The sequence below is a fragment of the Ciconia boyciana genome, chromosome 4 (assembly GCF_034638445.1).
Source record: "Ciconia boyciana chromosome 4, ASM3463844v1, whole genome shotgun sequence".
Taxonomy (NCBI): Eukaryota; Metazoa; Chordata; class Aves; order Ciconiiformes; family Ciconiidae; genus Ciconia; species Ciconia boyciana.
Genome location: NC_132937.1, coordinates 61,770,330 through 61,790,658, shown reverse-complemented (window position 1 = coordinate 61,790,658; position 20,329 = coordinate 61,770,330). Strand labels below are relative to the sequence as shown.

The window sequence follows — 20,329 nt, the reverse complement described above, 5'->3', positions numbered from 1 at the left end:
CTTCTTACTTTCCATGTGCCTTAGCATAGTTTCCAGGAGGATCTCCTCCATGATCTTGCTGGGCACAGAGGTGAGACTGACTGGCCTATAGTTCCACAGGTCTTCCTTTTTTCCCTTTTAAAAATGGGGGTTATGTTTCCCCTTTTCCAGCCAGTATGAACTGTACCGGACTGCCATGACTTCTCAAATATGATGGATAGTGACTTAGCAACTTCATCCACCAGTTTCCTCAGGACCCACGGATGCATCTCATCAGGTCCCATAGACTTGTGCATCTTCAGGTTCCTTAGATGGTCTCGAACATGATCTTCTCCTAGAGTGGGTGGTTCTTTATTCTCCCAGTCCCTGCCTTTGCCTTCTGCGACTTGGGCGGTGTAGCTTGAGCACTTGCTGGTGAAGACTGAGGCAAAAAAGTCATTGAGTACCTCAGCCTTCTCCATATCCCAGGTAACCAGGTCTCCCGTTTCCTTCTGGAGAGGGCCCACATTTTCCCTAGTCTTCCTTTTATCACTGACATACCTATAGAAGCTTTTCTTGTTGCCCTTGACGTCCCTGGCCAGAGTTAATTCTATCCGGACTTTAGCTTTCCTAACCTGATCCCTGGCTGCTCAGACAATTTCTTAGATCTTATGTCCCTACACAATGTTTTAGAGTAACTAACAGTAGCATATTCAAATTTTGTAAGGATGTAAGTGTATTCTTTTTTTAAAAAAAGTTAACTGCTGCACTGCCGGCACACTTCTTCTTTCTACTAGACCCCTATTCAGTCAAAAGGAATGTGGCAAGAACTCTGAACAGCCAGCTGGTGTATGAGTATATTCTTCACTGTCTGAGAGCAACTTACAAGTATTTTGCTTTGCCTCACAAAAAAAGTGCAAAATTGAGGAAAAAATCCTCTCCAAATGCCAATGAGGAGAAATCCCAAATGCTGGACCATGGAAAAGATGTTATAAGGCATGAAGATTCTGAGTTGCAAAACTTGGATGGTAGAACAAACACAGCTGTAGTGGAAGATCGCATAACAGAGACTACAGGTACACCCCAGGCACATAGAACTGATCCTTCAAAACTGTGTGATGGCTCAGAAAGCTTCACAGAAGAAGAACTGGCTGATGATACAAGTCATTTGGGAATTGCCCATGAAGATTCAGACTGTATAATTGAGGAAATTATTTCTGGAGATAATGAGGATTTTAAACCAAGTTGTGAAGAGACAGAGAGTGGAAATGAAGAGGAAGAGGAGGAGGAAGAGGAAGAACATGAACAACAACAAAGAAGATGGAATAATATCTTGACTGCTGAGCAGGGAGTAGATGAAGACAGTGATAGTGGAGATCTCCCTGTTACAGTGAATGAGCATGATACAGAGACATGTAGTACTTCAGACTTAGAAGGTTTTCAAAATGTTGCCCTTACAGAGAGTGATGAGTTTGGCTTAGAATGCAGTGGTATAATGGATGACAACATTGACATTGATGAGGAGAGCACTGAAGGTACTGATGAAATTGATGAATCCCCCCCCAAATTCCTATCTTCAGCACAGAGTCATATATCCCAAATTATTAACTCAGATGATGAGGAGGAAGAGGAGGAAGAGCCAAGTCTTCTAAACCAGAGAGAGTGTGGTGTTATCCAAAGAGCTGGAGATGAACTAGATAACATATACACTGGATCTGGAGATGATGATGCAGTGTCAGAGGAAGAAGAAGATTTTTCCATCCCCAGTAAATATGAGGACAGACACTTTGAAGAAAATGTGGAGGAACCTCTGAGGATCAATTTGAGTCAAGAGGATCTTACTGAGAAGGGAAGCCTTTTTGAAGAGAACACATCAATAGAACAGTGTTTAGAATCTGAACTCTTTTATGAATTCAGTAAATCAGCTTTTACAAAGGGCAAGGTAAGCAAGCTGTATCAGAACATAAACATATTGCTTATGTTCTATTATCAGTTATATGAAAGTGTTGCTCAAATTCATTAAAGCATTATAGTTTTTAAAACCAATCTTGCTTTCTGTTCACGCAGTCTCCTACGGTAGTATGTAGCTTGTGCAAACGGGAAGGTCATTTAAAGAGGGATTGTCCAGAAGACTTCAAGAAAATTGAGCTTGACCCACTGCCAGCACTGACACCCAAATTTTCAGTTATTCTAGATCAAGTTTGTGTCCAATGTTACAGTAAGTTTTTTCCTTTGAATATTGTTGTGCGGTGGAAAAAGAACTGCAGAAAACAATGAAATAACCACAGGCTAATGGTGTTATAAAGGGGGCCGGTTTATTTGCAACACTGCATCCAACTCTCTTAGATACAATTCTAAGATTTGTAGGGGCTTTAACAGAACTACTAAGTAGTTTGTGTCTAGAGAAACACAAAATGTTTAGGTTTATCTTCCACACATGGGCTGTCTGATTACTCATTTAAGCATCTTAATATAATTTCTAAGAGTTTAATTTGGGGTGACTTTTTTGACTGATGTTTTTAATTTCTATCTACTTTGAATTTTGTTACTGTTCCTTAACTTGTGGGTTTTAGTAAACAGACCTCAGTGTTCTAGAAAAAATGGAGTCAAAATACTGTTTTGTAACACTTCTCCACTTTTGTTCTTTTCAGAGTGACCCAGCTTTCCTCCTTTCTCTCTCGCCATTTCTGACCAGACAAAATGCATTATTTGTCTAATTAATGTTTTTCTTTGAACAGGTATTTCTCTTCTACTTCATCCTTGCTTTCTTTCCTTCACATGTGAATCTTCTCTTGCTTTTTCTTTTCCCACCCTGCTGTAAACCCCTCACTTTTTTCATTTGAATCTTTGCTGTTGATTCTTTCTGCAGATCAGTTTGCCTGAATTGTTGTCCTTTTTTTTTTTTTTTTTTTTTAAGATGATTTTGCTCCAAATATTGTGGAGGATCAGGCTCGGGAACATATAAGACAAAACTTGGAAGACTTCATTAGACAGGATTTCCCAGGTAATTAGGCAGTTCTAGCTTTATATTTATACTTTGTGTTCATATTTGAGTGTTTTCCAAGAAAACATATCATATCAGCATAATAAACACTTTACCTATATTATTGCTCAGCATTGCTTTATGTCATTACATTAATTTCCGTTTTAAGTCTTTTAAGGCTTTGGTTTAAGTCTTTTTTGACCTAGACATATATACAACACATTAGTAGGAAGGAACAATGGCAAGTTAAGGAGAAAACAATCAAAGCAGCAGTGGAACAGGTTTATAATTGTTGTTTTAGCCTTATTCATTAGCCAGGCTTCTTGTTGTTGTATCTGCTCTTACAAACAACAAGCTTTTTGTAGTCCTTCCTATTGAAACTTACTGGTTTTGGAATATTTTAAAATACAGGCACAACATCTGACCTATCTGTGGAACTTAGCTGTTTGATTTTTTTGTTTGTTTCTGGAGTTCTTACCTGTAACACCTGGACTTCAGTTCATAGTCTTTTAAAATTAGCAAAATATGTTTTTGGCTGGAGCCTCGTACGTGAAGAGATTAAGTCCCTTATCCTGAAAAATCTCTGTAGAGAGCAGTCTTACATATTTTATCACATTTCAGCTTGGACCTGCATGCTGATGATGTGATTATTGGAAAACCTAACTTGTGTCTGGATCTGTCAGGCTGCTCATTTGAACCAATAAAAGCAGAGACTCTTTCCTCATCAGCAAAGTTGATAAGAAAATAAGTTTTGATGTACCATAGAAAGATACTTAATGTTTTCATGCTGTATTAAGACATGCAGTAGTTTGAAACTATATACAATTTAAGATTCTGCATCAATATGTGGTTATAACCCATCACATCTCTTACAGGAACCAAGCTGAATTTGTTTGGCTCCTCAAAAAATGGCTTTGGCTTCAAACAAAGTGACCTTGATATCTGTATGACGATGAATGGGCTGGAAACTGCTGAGGTAGTTTGAAAAGATTATTTTTTTTTAATAAATGCAAAATTTCATTGTTATATTGTGTATATAGTGGAATAAATTTATTTATTTTATAAAAGCTTTTCAGATTAAAAGAAAACACAAATTGGTGCCACAAAGGCAGGTTATTTTCAGGAGTTTTGCTGTTGGTCTAGGCATGAGTTTAAGACCTATTCTCAGTAGTCACTTTTCTTCTGAATTCTGCACTACCATTACTTCTAGCATTAGCTGTGCAGATAAAAAATGTGCTTTGTAGCATAAACAACTAGAACGGGAGACAGTGGAATAGGACATCAATCTCCTTTCATGCCTAATATAAACTTTTAATGAGCCTATGTTAAGATACTATCTCATGTTGATTTTACAAGTGCGATTTTGAAACAATTTCTGGTATTCACATAATTCTGTATAATATGAAACTCTAAATTATACAGCTTTAAGCTTAATGGCAAGTAATGAAAGGTTTGCCTAAAATACTTGTAGCAGATCCAACTTTCAACTTTTTTTCTTAATGTCTTAGGGACTTGATTGCATCAGAATCATTGAAGATTTAGCAAAAGTTCTCAAGAAACAGTCAGGTAACTTTCTTGAAAATTAAAATAAGTGGTTCTGTTTATGTGACTTCAGTTGCTGTAGTGAGAACATTCTGGGGCACTGTAGATGAAAATCATTAAGATAAAACTATATTGAAGAGCTTAACGGTAGTAAGAGCTGTGAACATTTGGATTTATTTTTGTTTGCACACGTAGGTCTATGAGGTTATAAAGTTATAGGGCCACATCTGAATTGGCCAGATAGTATATTTATAACCTGCATGCACAAGAACAAACCTTAAGTTAAAACTTGAGGCTTCAAGTTAGTAGTTATGTTGTATTTGTATGTTCAGTGCCTAATAAGTTAATAGTAAACAGTAGGCTGATACAAGTTTGCAATGGTAATTCTGTTTTTTCTACAAGAAATTATCATTCTATAGTGCTTGTTTTGGTGTATCTCACATTAATTTAATATAATTGGAGTGAACTATCAATGATCTCTTAAGCTTATTTTTCTGTAACATTTAGACTGATCTTTATTGGGGGGCTAAACGTGTATTTGTATATATTATGTTCAGCAGATTCATCATGTTTGACAAATGCCTAAAATATAACTGAAACACAATTTTGGTATCAACTAAGATCTTATTTTGTAGGCTTTTTACTACAGTTTGGAGTTATTTGTAGACCATTTGATACTGTTATGACTGTATTGCAGTCATTCAGTAATTAAACATTTCATCCTAGGTTTAAGAAATATCTTGCCTATAACAACTGCTAAAGTCCCGATTGTCAAATTTTTCCATGTCAGAAGTGGTCTTGAAGTAGACATCAGTTTATATAATACTCTGGTAAGGTTATCTCCTTTTTTATTTTTTTAATAGAAAAATGTGGGTCTGCTTCTTGAGATTGAAGTGATTATTTTGTTGAGGTTCAATAATCAACTGTTTCCAATTACCTATTGCAGTTCCGGAATAGAAAGAACAACTCTTTTTTTGTTTGACTATGAGTGGAGTCAGTTGCACAATTGCGACTTCAGAGTTGTCACTTCTCTAAGAAAATATATTGGATCTTCAGTAATAGTAAGAAATAGTGGTTTAGGTGTTTATGTCTTTCTGTAAATGAGAGAGACAAAATAATATAACTTCAGCTTTCCTACACCCCACTTGCAGTCATGGCTCTTGCTTAGCCTTGAGATCTGGCATAGTGATTTTGAACCCAGCTTGCCTAAACTGGACCATCTGTTAGAATTTACAAAAAAACACAAGTTCTTGGCCAAATATTTTAAAAACAAGTTTGGGGGTTTTTTTCCATGTCTCGGAACTTCAAAAGCCAGTTCCTTGAAGCATCAAATGAAAGTAAGTTTTAGAGCCAAGTATTAAACTTTCTGAAGCTTTTGTATGAGTTCAACAGGAGTCTTGAGGAAGACACCTCAACCACTAAATAAGTCTGAAAGTTTTCTTCTTGAAGTTATGCATCCATATGGGTCAGTTGATAGCTCTCGCATTTCTAGGCTCAAATCTCCTAGTTCAAGAATTTACCTCCTACCAAATACTTTGAAAATGCAGTAGTAGACTAATGCTTCCCTTTCTGAAGTACTGTTCTGTGAATGCTGCTTTGTACCACTTCTGCACAGATTAAGGATGTTGATCAGCTTTTAACAGAAGCATTGTTGAATGCTTCCTTTCTCAATATACATTCTACTACGCAGGGCTTCACTTCGGCATTTCTTGAGCATACAACTTTTCAACAAAGTTTTTGTTTTTTCGTGTTTTTTAGCTTATTCCTTCTTTTCTTCAGAGCTCCCATATTTTCTATATTACTTTCTTATTTTTATAGGCCTTGCATAACACAAGACTCCTGTCATCATATGCAGCCATTGATCCTAGAGTAAAATATCTGTGTTACACAATGAAAGTCTTTACAAAGGTAAGTATATTTCAGATATTCTAGAAGCAGTAGTGCCTGCAGCAAGAGATGATAACCATAAAAGATACAATTGTGTTTCTTTTTCTAGATATGTGACATTGGAGATGCATCTCGAGGTAGTCTTTCTTCTTATGCATATACTCTTATGGTGCTTTATTTTCTTCAACAGAGAAATCCACCTGTCATCCCTGTTCTTCAAGAGGTACAGTATATCAAGAAAGAAGCAAGTATCTGTACACAGTATTGAGCAGAAGAATGTCAGTGTTGAATCTGAAAGGCTCTTCTAATGAGTTTAATATTATGCTTTCAGATCTACAAAGAACCAAAAAAGCCTGAAATTTTAGTTGATGGCTGGAACGTTTATTTCTTTGATAAGATAGAAGAGTTGGTGAGTAAATCGGAAAGGTTAATTTGAAATGGTTTTACCTGTGGCTTTGCAAATGAAAAGGAATTCCTTTTAAGAAACATTTGTCCTCAAATATGGTGGTAGAATGTAGAAATGGAAGTGGAGCAGCTATTGCTTTGAAAATCCCGATCCCATTGTGTAAACTTTAAGAATATCGTTGGTTGTAATTCAACTGTGGGGAAAAGAAATCTGAAAAATCTGAAAAAATAGATTAAAAAATTATGTTAAGGTATTAATGATGATTAATTGCTCTGTGTGTCACATTACTGGGTGGAGATAACTCCTACAAATACCATCTGCATATCTATCTAGTCATAGCTGGTTAATCCTGTTGAATAATTTTGTATTAAATAGGCACATAAAGTGAATTAATAAATTCTTTTTTATAACAGGCAAAACCTAATGTTAGAAGTTTTATTAATTCTCCACTTTTTTTGTTAATATGTAAAAAAATATTTTAAAAATCAATATTGTATTTTTAATACCAAGTATGAAAGGAAATATTCTGGTGTAACTCAATTGTGTTTCATTATAAAATAAGACTTACATTGTTTTAGTTTCCAAGTTACGAAAATTATTCTGCTTAATGTAAGTACTGGAAGTAAATATATTTCTGTCATTTTCAGTCTGCTGTTTGGCCAGACTGTGGCAAAAACACTGAATCTGTTGGGCAGCTGTGGCTGGGACTTCTCCGTTTCTACACAGAAGAATTTGATTTTAAAGAGCATGTCATCTGCATTAGGAGAAGAAATCTGCTTACAACTTTCAAGAAGCAGTGGACCTCCAAATACATTGTAATTGAAGGTAAAAGCACGTGAAGTCCATGAATATGTGGAATTTCTTTAATGCCCATGTGAAAAATTTGGTCTTTCCACAAGGCTTGCTTGTTTTTCTGTTACTTGATTATGATTTGCTATTTGCTCATGTTTTGAAATCTTTGCAAAATTCCCATTGAGTATCATGAGTGCTAAAAATTATTCTTAGGGGTTTTTTTCCCCCTCTACTGAAAAGAAGCTACAAAGCAGACTTCATACTTTTTCATGATGACAGTAACTGACAGAAAAATAGATTTAACCAAATCCTTTGGAAAAGAAATTAGCTGTAATGCAGTTGAGGTTTCTCACAAATACTAAGTTTACCTGACTCCATATTTACATGACTGATTTAACCCTGTGTATGTATTATTACACTGTTAAGTAATACCATGGTCTCTATCAAGAAAATGCAGTGACGCGTTTTAGAAGTGTGCCCTAAACCACTTTGTGGTCCATATGACTTTCATGGAAAGAGTGTCTACTCTCTTGTCGACACATTCAACTTGCTCTTTTACAATATTTTAGTCAGTTCAGAGCTGGATAGCTGTGATCCTTTGTCCACGGAGTTAATTTTTTTCAGTAAATTTGCAGTAATTTTCAGCTCAAGTTCGTATATTAATTCTGCATTGGGAATAGCTGCCTTGGGTTGTTTATGTGTATGTATATACTGCTGATCTTGTCCTGGACTTGAGTAATGCCTGTAATGCTTTTTGTACAGACCCCTTTGATTTGAACCACAATCTTGGAGCTGGATTGTCAAGAAAAAGTAAGTCTCCTGTTAACAAATTTGGGTACAAAGTGAAGATCTTGTCTTAGATCTTATTTTACTGGCTTGTTCGATGTTTGCATGATGGTTTGTTTTGTTTTTTTTTCTTCCCTAGTGACAAATTTTATAATGAAGGCTTTTATCAATGGCAGAAGGGTATTTGGTACCCCTATAAAAATATTTCCTAAAGAATATCCATCAAAAATGGTAAGTTGCTTCTAAGAGCACTATGTGTATGCTCTTGGGTGTATAACTTACCACTTGCAGGAGTATGGTTACACTCTCTTTAAGCTTTTCTCTCAAATTTCAACAGTACTCTAAAAATCTTTATGGGAGTTATTACTGAGTACTGTTTTCATGTTGTTTGCATGTAAAAGGTGTTGGCACGCAGAATACTAATTAAGTCAGAGCTTCATTGTACAGGCTTACATATTTTAGTCCCTATCAAAACCAACTTACCATTTCTTAAAACTGCAATTTTAAAAAAGAGCTTGCAGTCCTGGTGGTCAGCAGACTGCCTGTAAAGAAGAGGCCAGTGGCCAGTTAATCTCATCAGGTCTTTCAGGAGTACAGCTACACACACAAGGTTTATTCTTCTCTGTGATTCTTGACTGGTGTTTAACACTTGCTTAACTGTCTTGATTCCCAAGTGTATGGATTTTCATTTTAAATGCATGATTTCTTCTTCAGGAGTACTTTTTTGATCCAGAGGTACTAACGGAAGGAGAATTGGCACCAAATGATAGATGCTGCAGAATTTGTGGTAAAATTGGCCATTTCATGAAAGATTGTCCCATGAGAAGAAAGTGAGTATAGTTTTAGCATCTGTGTGGAACATTTCCTTAGGTTTGTTTAGAAGAAGGATTAGGATAGTAATGCTAAAGCAAAACTTGTACATGTTGCAGATTATTTCCTTTACTGTTGAAATGAAAATATATCAATACCATTTTTGGAAGTGGCGGATGATGTTGGTGTTTTAAATTTTTGGTCTGTGTTGAGTCACTACTTAACTTTTGCTAGCATCATCTGTAGTGTTTTTTAACAGAATCTTTTCACAGAAGGCTGCAAAACTACTTAGCTTAAGATAGTAATGCTGACTCTGCACTTCATTATATAGGAAAGCAGTAGTTGTAGTCAAAGAGAATCTAAATGCAGAGCTGAATAGCTGTGTGCTGTGAAAAGCACTCACAAAAGCCTTTTATATGTTTTCATTTAATAGCTTCTAATTCTAGAATCCTGTTGCTCCCAGCAAGATGCATTTTTTGTTACGTTCACAGAATCATGCAATTCATGTCAGAAAGCGAGACAAGAATGTCACAGCAGTATTTTTCTTAGGCACATACATATGAGAACAATACCCTGTTTTACATCCAAGAGAAGGTTTCCTGATCCTGAGCAACCAGATGTCCAAAATTCAGCAACTATCTTCTTGTAACGAATGCTAAACTGATCTTCCTGCTCTTCATATTATGAATTGTCTACACTTGAAACTGATCCATTGATTTTTTTCCTAGTTAAGACAGAGCTCTTTAAAGACTTCATGTCTATAAAATAGTGAAAATTGGCAAATAAAAGTTAAAGAGGACAAAATCTTGAAAGCCTTTGTGCTCACTTGTGAGGTGAATGGAAAAGTCTAACCTTTGTTTAGAGTCTGTCTATGTTAAAAGCTGTAATTAAAAATCACCTGCACTTTTTATGTAAGTAGCTAAAAAGCTACTTACATCGGATCCGATGAAGTAGCCTTTCTGCTACACAATAGAGAATTGTGAACTTACATTGTTGAAACTGTTAATTTTGGAATGTATTCAGCTTCAGCAAATGCAAGTACAGTAGCTGATGATAGTTTGAAAATAAAGCAAGCTGAAGGTGGTGTGAAAATCTACTCCATGTCCAAACTGCTGTCTTAGATGCAATGGATTTTTAATCTTGCATTCTGGAGTGAAACCCCAGTTCATTGCACATACGCAGCTATGTTCTACACAACACTAGAGCAAAAGTCAATGGGATTTTGCATCTAAGAGCATAAATGCCTTAGGAGGTAAGACAAATTACACATCTGAGTCTTCTGTCCAGCCCTTGCAATAGGAGATGCTGTCCTGTGGAGGACACACTAGTTGGCTGTTTTCTGTAATCTCTTCTCATGCATTCTCTCAGCATCTGCAGTTGCTGTGTAAGATATGTTAGAGCATATACCTGCCCTGGTCTGGTAGTACTCATTTGTGGACTGGAGTTGTTTATGATTTTGTCCTTTTAGTTTGGTTGTTTTCTTCTGAACCTGATTCTCCTGTTTTCCTTAATCTTCTATGGCAACCGATATGCTAACTGATGTGTAAAGTAGTAGTTTCTTTCATCTGTTTAAAGCCAATCTCATTTTAGTTTCATAAGCATTCCAGAGGTGTAGCCTTGTGGGATTTAGTTAGTAATAAGACCGCCTTGATGATTTTTGTAAGCCATGATTGTGTTTATCCTCTAGCTTCTCTCCAGGTTGGAGAGTCTTGGCCTTCTTAGTATCTCTTCCTAAAACACTTCATCAACACATCATTTTAGCTGCCTTTCTCTGTACCTTCTCTAACTTTATTACAGAATCACAGAATCGTATAGGTTGGAAAAGAACTTTAAGGTCGAGTCCAACAGTAAACCTAATACTACCAAGACCACCACTACACCATGTCCATAAGCACCTCATCCAGATGTCTTTTAAATACCTCCAGGGATGGTGACTCAACCAAAGTCACCATCTTATTACTTCGTTCTTAAAATATTGAGACCAGACCACCATGCAGTACTCAGATGTAGGCACACCGTGGTTTTATGTAGCAACAAAACTATGTCTTCTGTTCTTAGTGTTTTATCCATCCTATCACTACACTCCCTGATAACGAGTCCCTCCCCATCTTTCCGGGAGGCCCGCTCTAAGTACTGGAAGGCTGCTGTGAGATCTCCCTGGAGCCTTCACTTCTCTAGGCTAAACAATCCCAGCTCTCTCAGCCTGTTCTCATTGGGGAAGTGCTCCAGCCCCCTGATCGTCTTCGTGGCCCTCCTCTGGACCCAATCCAACAGGTCCATGTCTTTCTTATGTTGGGGGCCCCAGAGCTGAAAACAGTACACAGGTGGGGTCTCACAAGAGTGGAGTAGAGGGGGAGAATCATCTCCCTTGACCTGCTGGCCACACTTCTTTTGATGCAGCCTAGGACTGGCTTTCTGGGCTGTGAGCGCACATTGCTGGGTCATACTCAGTTTTTCATCCAATACCCCCAAGTCCTTCTCCACAGAGCTGCTCTCAATTCACTCATTGCCCAGCCTGTATACATGTTTGAGATTGCCCCAACGCAGTTCCAGGACCTTGTGCTTGGCCTTGTTGAACTTCATAAGGCTCGCACGGGCCCACCTCTCAAGCCTGTCAAGGTCCCTCTGGATGGCATCCCTTCCCTCTAGAGTATCAACCACACCACTCAGCTTGCTGTCATCTGCAAACTTGGTGAGGGTGTACTCAATCCCACTGTCCGTGTCCCCAGCACAGATGTTAAATGATACTGGTCCCAATACGGACCCCTGAGGGACACCACGCATCACAGGTCTCCACACAGACATTGAGCCATTGACTGCAACTCTTTGAGTGTGACCATCCAGCCAATTCCTTATCCACTGAGTGGTCCAGCCGTCATGTCCATGTGTCTCCAACTTAGAGACATGGATGTTGTGCAGGACAGTGTCAAATGCTTTGCACAAGTCCAGGTAGATGATGTCAGTCGCTCTTCCCTTACCCGCCAATGCTGTAACCCCGTTGTAGAAGGCCACCAAATTTGTCAGGCACAATTTGCCCTCAGTGAAGCCATGTTGGCTGTCACCTATCACCTTCTTACTTTCCATGTGCCTTAGCATAGTTTCCAGGAGGATCTCCTCCATGATCTTGCTGGGCACAGAGGTGAGACTGACTGGCCTATAGTTCCACAGGTCTTCCTTTTTTCCTCCTCTTTAAAAAAAAGAAGCTCACCTTGAAGCTCATCTGCCATTCTTTTGCCCATTCATTTAGTTTTGGGAGGCATTTTCAAGTTGCTTGCCATTAGCACTGCATCTGACTGACCGAAGGAGCCTAGTATCATCTTCAGACTTAGAGGCTTCACTGATGTCTCCTTCTCTAGGTCATATATAGAGAAGTTAGATAAAACCAGTCCGGCAGTGGTAGCTGTTTCCCCACTGCTAGATCCCTTAAGTCACATGGAATGTTAGAAGCTTCTCCCAGTAGAAGAGACTCTTAGAGATACTGTGAATATACACAGTTTCAGAAGGTAGTGAGATTTCTGATTGAATTGTACAAGAAGAAAAAAAATAGAACTGTAGGCCTATTTTTTATACTTTGTTAGCATTTTGCTTGGTGTTTCATTTCTTCCACTGTCTTTGCAACTCCAGCACCCAGATTTTCTGTTGTTTTTATATTTTTTGATATATAATTATTAGAATTTAGGCTGTATTGTAATCTTATTGTAAAGTTAAATTATTAAATATGTTACATCAGTGTAGCACTGTTTGGTAGGAGAGTCAAAGGGACAGGTACATTAATTCACTTTATTTAACCTACTGAAGAAATATATGAAATACATCTATTGTCTGTAGACAGCACTTGGGTTTGTGTGGTTTTTGGTTTTTTGGTTTGGTTTTGTTTTTTTTTTAACTCTGTATGTGTGTAAGGCCTATGAACTCTGCAGCATTTTCCTGCTCCTGCAGACTAAGACGGCGTCGTGATTACGAAGATATCAAAAACCAGAGGTACACAGAAAGTAAGGAGAAAAGAAGCAAAGAGGCCAAAGAAACTCAGAATAGAACAACAGAAAAGGAGAGCTCAATCAAGGAGGGAAAGTTTCATCTATGTACACCTCAGAAGAGGAAACTAGCAAGGGTAATAGTGGAAACTGGAAGAGAAAAGACTCCTAGGCAATCAGCAGAGAAGTGGAAGCGCTTGGAAGACAGGGACTTAAGAGAAAAACGCTGTTTTATCTGTGGAAGAGAAGGTCATATTAAAAAGGAATGCCTACAGTATAAAGGAGCTGCAGGTATGAAACTCATCAAGCTTGAGTAGTTTAAACAGAGCTTATGTTTTTTTGGTATTTTTAACAGGGTTGACTAACAGGTGAGGTTTTTGCTTTGAATGGCGTCATGTAAATGCTATCTTTTTTTTAAACGTAGTCACATTTAGTCAGTTTTCCCTTCATCCTCACCTACCTTTCAGAACTTTGCTGTATCCCAGGAGATTTGACATGGTTTCTCTTAGCAGGTAAGATGCTTGTAATAGAAAGGGTAGGAGTGTCTAATATGTTGAAATTGCTTCCATTGTCTTCACTAAGTTTGCTAACATTTCAAATTACAGCTTCTCTTTCAGTACATCATAATTGCCACAAAAGCTAGCCTTATAGCTCTTCACATTACCTGAACCAGAATTATTCCATAAAGACCCTAAAGTCACTATCAAAGTGTACAAGTTGTTCAGCTAGAATATTGTGAATGAAATAAAATAAAGAACATTCCTGCCAACTCAGCAGAGGGATACAGCAGTTTGTCTTACTTTTCATGGATTCAGTTTGCAACTTTGGCTTAAGAAAAAACCAACCAACCAAACAAAAAAACCAGCTGCAAAAATGCCCCCAAATCCAGATCCTGACTGACAGAACTGAACAAAATAATGAAATACTTGCTTAGCAGTATCTAAGTCATCCTTCAGATAAGATGGATCTCTCATCATCTGTGTTGTAAAGGAAAATCATTCTAAGATAAAACTGAGACTCCTTAAGACAGTGAATGGTACTTTTAGTTAGCTTCCAAAGGAACACAGTATTATTGTTTCCCTGTAGGTAAGCCTAGGAGCATTTAAATTCATGCTGGAAAAATCTGCTCTAGAGATTACTCGTGACTTGACCTCTTAAAGTAACAAATAGGAATCCTTTGTATAAACATAATTTGAAACGAGCTCTTCTCTACTAGCAAAAATGTTCTGTCTGGCTTGAATCAGGAGACTCTTCTTAATCAGATGTAATTAGTGGAAGAAGGCATAAGACTGTGCTAACAAAGTACTGGAAGCGGGAGGAGAATGGTGCAAATATATTCAGAACTTTCAAGGTACTCAGAAGTGTTCTTAGTTCGATAGACCACTAGAAGTGTTAGGTGGAGAGAAAAGATGTTTAAAAATTGAAGCCACATTTTATTCAGCTTCTGACCTTTTGAAGGTATATGTCAAGTCTAAATTTAAACTTCTGAGTTTCTTTATCTTTGACCTTGTCTCATTGAGCATTTCTTTCTAGCATTCCATTTGCCATGATACTGAGTTTGCCAAGGTGAAGGGGAGTATGCCTCACTGTTTTGTAGTCAGTGACATTGGTGTATGTTGTAACATTCATCATGTGAGAACTACACTGAGGCTGTACAGTACATATGTCTAAAATCATGAATTCTGGCGTAGGAGCTTTTGTCTATTATCTGCGTTTTGGGAATTGCTATATTTGAATTTGAAGAGAATTGCTGTAGGTTGGGCTTTGTCTGTTTCTTGCTTGCTCAGTGCCTGAAGTGTTCTTTCTAGCTGGATAGAGGACTATGAACAACTGGACCTAAGAGATCAGACTTCATTCTTTGCTGTGCTACAGACATGTTGTGAGACTATGGACTTATCACTTATCGCCATATCTTCATTCATTGTTTGAAGTTCCCTGTCTCCATCTGATTCTGGAGGAGGATACATACCTTAATTTATTGTAGGTTCCTAACTTAGATGCTTAACTATAGATGCATCTCACCTCATTGTGCCAGTTTTCCATGTTATAAAACTGAGGAAAATAACAATGTCCTACCTTCTACATACTATGAAGGTAGATTGCAAATGTTTTGGTATTTTTATATCTTATGATACCTGAAATGGAAACTAGTTTCAAATTAGCAAATCTTTGTTATCTTTTGATCTTTTCAGGTGGTTCAAAACCAGAAGTGTTTTGTGGATCCCCTTCTTTACCCAGCACTGCCAAACATGCTAGTAGATTAAATCAGGTAAACATCAAGTGTCCTTTTTCTTAGATCTTTTTCTCTTTAAATGTTCTAAAGTCTATATAAAGTAACTAAAAATAGCTTTACTTAAGCTTTCAGGCAGAATTCTTTATTTTTTATTGTGGAATGCCATAATTCAATTTTGTCGGTTCATCAGTGTGTATGTTGTTTACAGGGAGTGCTTATACATGAAGAAAAAAAGAAACAAAAAGGAAAAGTATTTTTAAGTCCCCAGTCAGGTTTGTATATCTTCATTTCATTCAGAAATTCTGTATAAAAGCATGTATTTTTAACTTGCTTTCCCCATCAGTCCTTATGGGAACTCTGCCTAATTTGCTGAACCAGCAGCAATCGGGACAGGTTGCTAGATAATTCTGAAGTGAAGCCACATTATTTTTTTACTGGAAAAGTGTGCAATTTTTTTCAGTTTTGTTTTGGAAGCAAAACTTAGGCATGTCAGTCCTGTGCATTTTTTCTTTAACTCTGCTAGATTTATTTTGCAGAAGGATATGGTGGGTTTTTATCAGTCTCTCTTCCCTTCTCCTGTTTCAGCATACATGGGGTTCTGTGTTTCTTCTGGGATGACATATGGAGCACTTTCTTGTGAGGCTTCCTCAGAGTAATTGTCTAGAATTCCACATGATCAACTAATTTAGGAGAGACTATCAAAACACATCCTTGGTCTGAGCTGCTAAAATGCAAGGAAGTTAAAATTACACTTACAAGTGGCAGTCAGATGATAATATAAAGGCCTTTATGTACTGTCTCTGGATCAGAGATGTTTTGTGTTAGATGCATGGTCACAAATGCAGCTTCCTTACAGTAATTTCACACACTTATTAACAGGTACAATGAAGATTTTAAAAGCAACTGGTTTTTTTAATTACTTTGAGTTTCTAATGCAACTCTGCAAACCTCTTAGCAGCTTGGGTTACTCAATAAAATATATAAATCTCTTCTGGGGCACCTGAAGGGGGACCTAAGTAGTCTTTACAAACTTTGGAAAACTAAACTGCAATTAAGTATCTCAAATTAAATTCTCATTTTTGTTGGGAAGACACAGTATTTTCTGTTTTCACTGCAAGGCTTTTTCAAATCTAAGTTTGGGGATTTTAAACACAAAGTCACCTGTCATAAGGTGTTTAGTTGAAAAAAAATGCTAGTTTTCAATTTTGTATTTTAGTATTTCCTCCAGCAGGTAATGATCTAAAGTTGATCTGTGTGTGCTTTCATTATAGTTTGACTTAAGAGTAATTTTAACCTGTCTGATTGTTTCAGTTGTTTTAAGTCTTGTCTTTTTTTCTTTTTTTTTTTTTTTTAACTTTTAAAGTGTGATGCTTTTTTCCTCCCAATCTTAGGCAGCCTTTCTAATAAGTACATGACTCAGGGAAAAGCCTCACAGAAGAGGACCCAACAAGAATCATGAGAGATATTATGCACTGTTAAATTGCAATACGGGCCCTTCATTCATTTAAAAAATTTTCTTTGGCTAAAGCATCTGGATTCACAGGACAGCAGCACAGACAACTTTCAACTTAAGTTTAATGAAATATGGGTGTTTTATTTTAGATTGCTAGTACAAGCAACTGTGGATTTTATTACAGACCCCTGCTCTTAAATAGATTGTTTGAGCATTTTAATAGAAAGCCATGATGTTTTGTATTTGTTCACTAGGTAAATCGTATAGAAAAGGGCAGGTACTAAAAATGGACTGTTTTCAAGGTTTTGTCATTCCACCTGACAGTTTTAAAATGCACTAAAATTGTGTGCAAGCCAAATACATCATACTTTCTTCAAAAATTGATTTTTTTTGAAGGAGTAAATAATATTTATTAATGTTGATTGTTTACTGAATCCTTGTGTAAAAGTGTTTGAAATGTTTGTAGACTGCTACATTATTTTTTTTCCTGTAGAGAACTGAAAACGTAGACACTAGTAAACATACGTAAAATAATCTCTGGACAAGCAGTGCCATTGAGATTTCTTGGTTTTTTTTCTTGGGTGATTTTTATGGGAGTTCATTTGCTGCTGTGCTTGTGTACAAGAAGAAAGACTTAAGAAACAGATCAGTCCTGTTTGATGCTGCTAAGAATCTTTTTCAAGGCCTTGGGGATACAGATAAAAATGCTTTAAGGAACAGAGGTATTATACTTGGCAACTGGGGAAAACACATGTCCATTTTCATAAAATGTGAAGAGGATCCTTGTACCAGCTAAGAATTTAATTAGTAGTATGAACTTGAGCTTTACTTGAAGTCCTTCCAGAGCTGGTAATGTACCGTCTATCTTGTTCAGGAAAGAATTAGTTACATGGTAAAATTGAAACCACTGTTATTTATGACTTTGAAATAAATTAAAAAAAAAAATCAGCCTTAAGTTTCGGTATTTATTCTTAGGTTGTAGTTTTCAGTATTCATGACTTAAATGTAGAATTAATGATAACTTACTATAATTATCTTGTTTTAGAAATCTCATGTTTAATTTTTTTCCTTATCCATCTATTTTTATTAAAGTTGAAAGCTAGAATTGCCAAAGTGGTCTTAGTGAACTGGGATCCTACCTCCTGTTCTGGTTTTCATCCATCTGTAGCTGGCTATCTGTAAACTTCTAATTGTGCAACGTTTGCAAAAAACTTCTTTTGTATTCTTTCCTTAACATATTTTCAAGCAAAATATTAGCCAGCAACAAACAAAATAATTCCAACTTTGTCTTCTATAGCATATTTCATCATATGAAACTAAGTCAGTTTTTCCCTCAAAAATAAGTTCACTCTTGTAGTTTTTCATTTATATCCCCCCAAAAAAGGAAGGCTGACATGCCTTCTGTATGCCTTATTTAGCCCTCTGTTCAGAGTTACTTTCAGTTTTGCTGATGGGAATGAAATGTGTAAGCCTTTAAGGGACTATGGCATAACCTCAAGTGTAGAAGTTATGTAAAAAAAAAAAAAACACCACTTACACATACTCGCCCTCTTCCATTTGTGATACTTTGTAGTTTAGCGGTGAAGTTTTCAACTGTGAAATTTCTAAACTCACATCTGAATGAAAACTCATTCTGCAGATCCACCAGTCTTCTCACTTTGAAGCTGCTGCTTCCTTATGCAACTACAAATTCTATATAGTTACTAATCTCATAGCTCTAAAATAAAACCCCCAAACTTGGGTTATAAATCACAAACATTAAACTAGTAACTAATAATCCTTTGTTTGCTAAAAGAGTAGTTAAAGAGCACAGTCGTAACTTACAGAATGATATGTGACACAGAATAAACACAGTTGAGGAGGCATACGTATGTGCTGGATTAATTTGTGATAAAATTTAGTAAACAGATTGAAAATTAAAATTGAAGACAAGTTAGTTCTTCATAACAATTCTTGATATTCAAGATCCTGCTTGCCTTATGGGAGTGTATTCTCAAGGGAAGCAACTTTCCACATACAAAGAAGAACTCTGAAAGGACACACTGCATTAATAAAAAGTTTCTAGAAAACGAACGGTATTAAAACTAGTAGTAATAAACTAAAATAATAGTTTACAACTAAATTCATGCTAATAAAATGTAATCATGCATACCAATAAACTAATAGTTTAAAAGACCTCTTCTGAACCACCTGTATACTTAGTCCCTGTAATGACAGGGAGGGACACTGAGTTGGTAGCACTGTTTATTTGTGCTGCTTTTTAAATTAAAAAAAAAAAGTGCTATTGTCATATTTCACAGGAATTTCACATGCTTTTGATGTCCCTGTTTCCAAAGTTGGAAATGTCTTGTACTACAAGTAGTTAGTTATCAGCCCTGAAAAAGGAGAAGGACAATATTCTGTTTCAGGTATGCAGCAGTTAACTGTGTCTGAAACAGGCAATTTAATCTCAGTTAGCTATAGAACTACTAGATTAACCCACATCCATCTCCCGTAATTTAATTGTTCTGGTGGAATTGTTTCATGGCTGTATTTAAAACTGGTTTCTCATCCATTAAAAAATTTATTTGAATGTATTTAATACACAGTGATTTATTTTATAAATCTCATCACATTTTTATAAGAACTGCAGAAGCCACATCAAAAATTATCTTCGTTAGTAACTTTTTGGGGCCTGAAATAGCTACCTAGAATGGGAGCTTGCTAGCAAATTAACTATTTTTTCTTCCCTCTACTAATAAAGTTATCAATATTGTTTCTTGTTATTCACTTGAACTATTTAGATTTTAATACTGACTTTTGGTTTTATCTTCTTTTGGTAATGTACTGAAGATGAAAAGCACTTTAGAGGAAGGCTGTTGTTCTAGCCCATGCTCAGTCCTTCATGCTGATTCATTCAGCAGACAGGCGACTAAAGAGTGATAATTGGAAGCATCCTAAGGAAGCAGAAGAAGGTTAAGCTCCTTATGCCTGCATGGTAGACTGTGAATAACGAAGAAGGTATTAGCTGCGTTTGTACACAAGCTTCCCCCCTCCAAGCACACGTATTACTGACTTCAGCTTCAGGCTGATAGTGCATTTAAGCCCCCCCGCCCCTAAGTGGGTGTGGTTTAGTTGAGGATGTGTGCCCAAATTGTGCGAGTTGTGCGTGGAAGGCACCTTTTGTGTAGCTAAAGAAAATACAACTTTTTTTATACGTGTGCTACTTTGAGGTAGCAGTACTGTGCCTCATTAAAGAGTAGTGGCATAATTATGTATGTAAAAAAGAAAAACAGCTGCACACTTACTATGAAGCTCTTCAAAACAGCTAAGCCCAGAATCAGGTACCCAAAGTTGATGTGGTGATGAGATGCAGACGTGTTGCGTGTGCTTGGACTTTGTAAACACAGGTAATACAGGTTTAAAGTATTATCTAGCATATTTAAGGATGCTGTCAGAGGAAATGAAAAATGGGTACTTGTTCTCCTTCCGGCATAGCCATGATTCAATTTAAAGTAATGGGATT

The 20,329-nt window shown here is 36.7% G+C and overlaps 1 protein-coding gene across 4 annotated transcripts in view; it reads left to right on the top strand.

The window, feature by feature from the left end:
• The window catches only part of TUT7 (terminal uridylyl transferase 7), a 36,891-nt gene extending 19,139 nt beyond the window's left edge, over positions 1 to 17,752 (top strand). For 2 of the 4 annotated variants that reach the window (XM_072859392.1, XM_072859393.1), the window contains exons 13-29: positions 756 to 1,900; positions 2,026 to 2,176; positions 2,876 to 2,962; positions 3,817 to 3,917; positions 4,450 to 4,507; positions 5,210 to 5,313; positions 6,302 to 6,391; positions 6,480 to 6,593; positions 6,702 to 6,779; positions 7,424 to 7,601; positions 8,331 to 8,378; positions 8,494 to 8,585; positions 9,069 to 9,184; positions 13,104 to 13,429; positions 15,331 to 15,407; positions 15,580 to 15,643; positions 16,763 to 17,752. In XM_072859392.1, the coding sequence (XP_072715493.1) occupies positions 756 to 1,900; positions 2,026 to 2,176; positions 2,876 to 2,962; positions 3,817 to 3,917; positions 4,450 to 4,507; positions 5,210 to 5,313; positions 6,302 to 6,391; positions 6,480 to 6,593; positions 6,702 to 6,779; positions 7,424 to 7,601; positions 8,331 to 8,378; positions 8,494 to 8,585; positions 9,069 to 9,184; positions 13,104 to 13,429; positions 15,331 to 15,407; positions 15,580 to 15,643; positions 16,763 to 16,830 (2,897 nt within the window). In that variant the 3' untranslated portion in view covers positions 16,831 to 17,752. Of the gene's footprint in view, positions 1 to 755; positions 1,901 to 2,025; positions 2,177 to 2,875; positions 2,963 to 3,816; positions 3,918 to 4,449; positions 4,508 to 5,209; positions 5,314 to 6,301; positions 6,392 to 6,479; positions 6,594 to 6,701; positions 6,780 to 7,423; positions 7,602 to 8,330; positions 8,379 to 8,493; positions 8,586 to 9,068; positions 9,185 to 13,103; positions 13,430 to 15,330; positions 15,408 to 15,579; positions 15,644 to 16,734 lie in introns of all 4 variants that reach the window. The other 2 variants (XM_072859396.1, XM_072859395.1) reach the window with 2 other exon arrangements.
• The last annotated feature ends 2,577 nt before the right edge of the window (positions 17,753 to 20,329 follow it).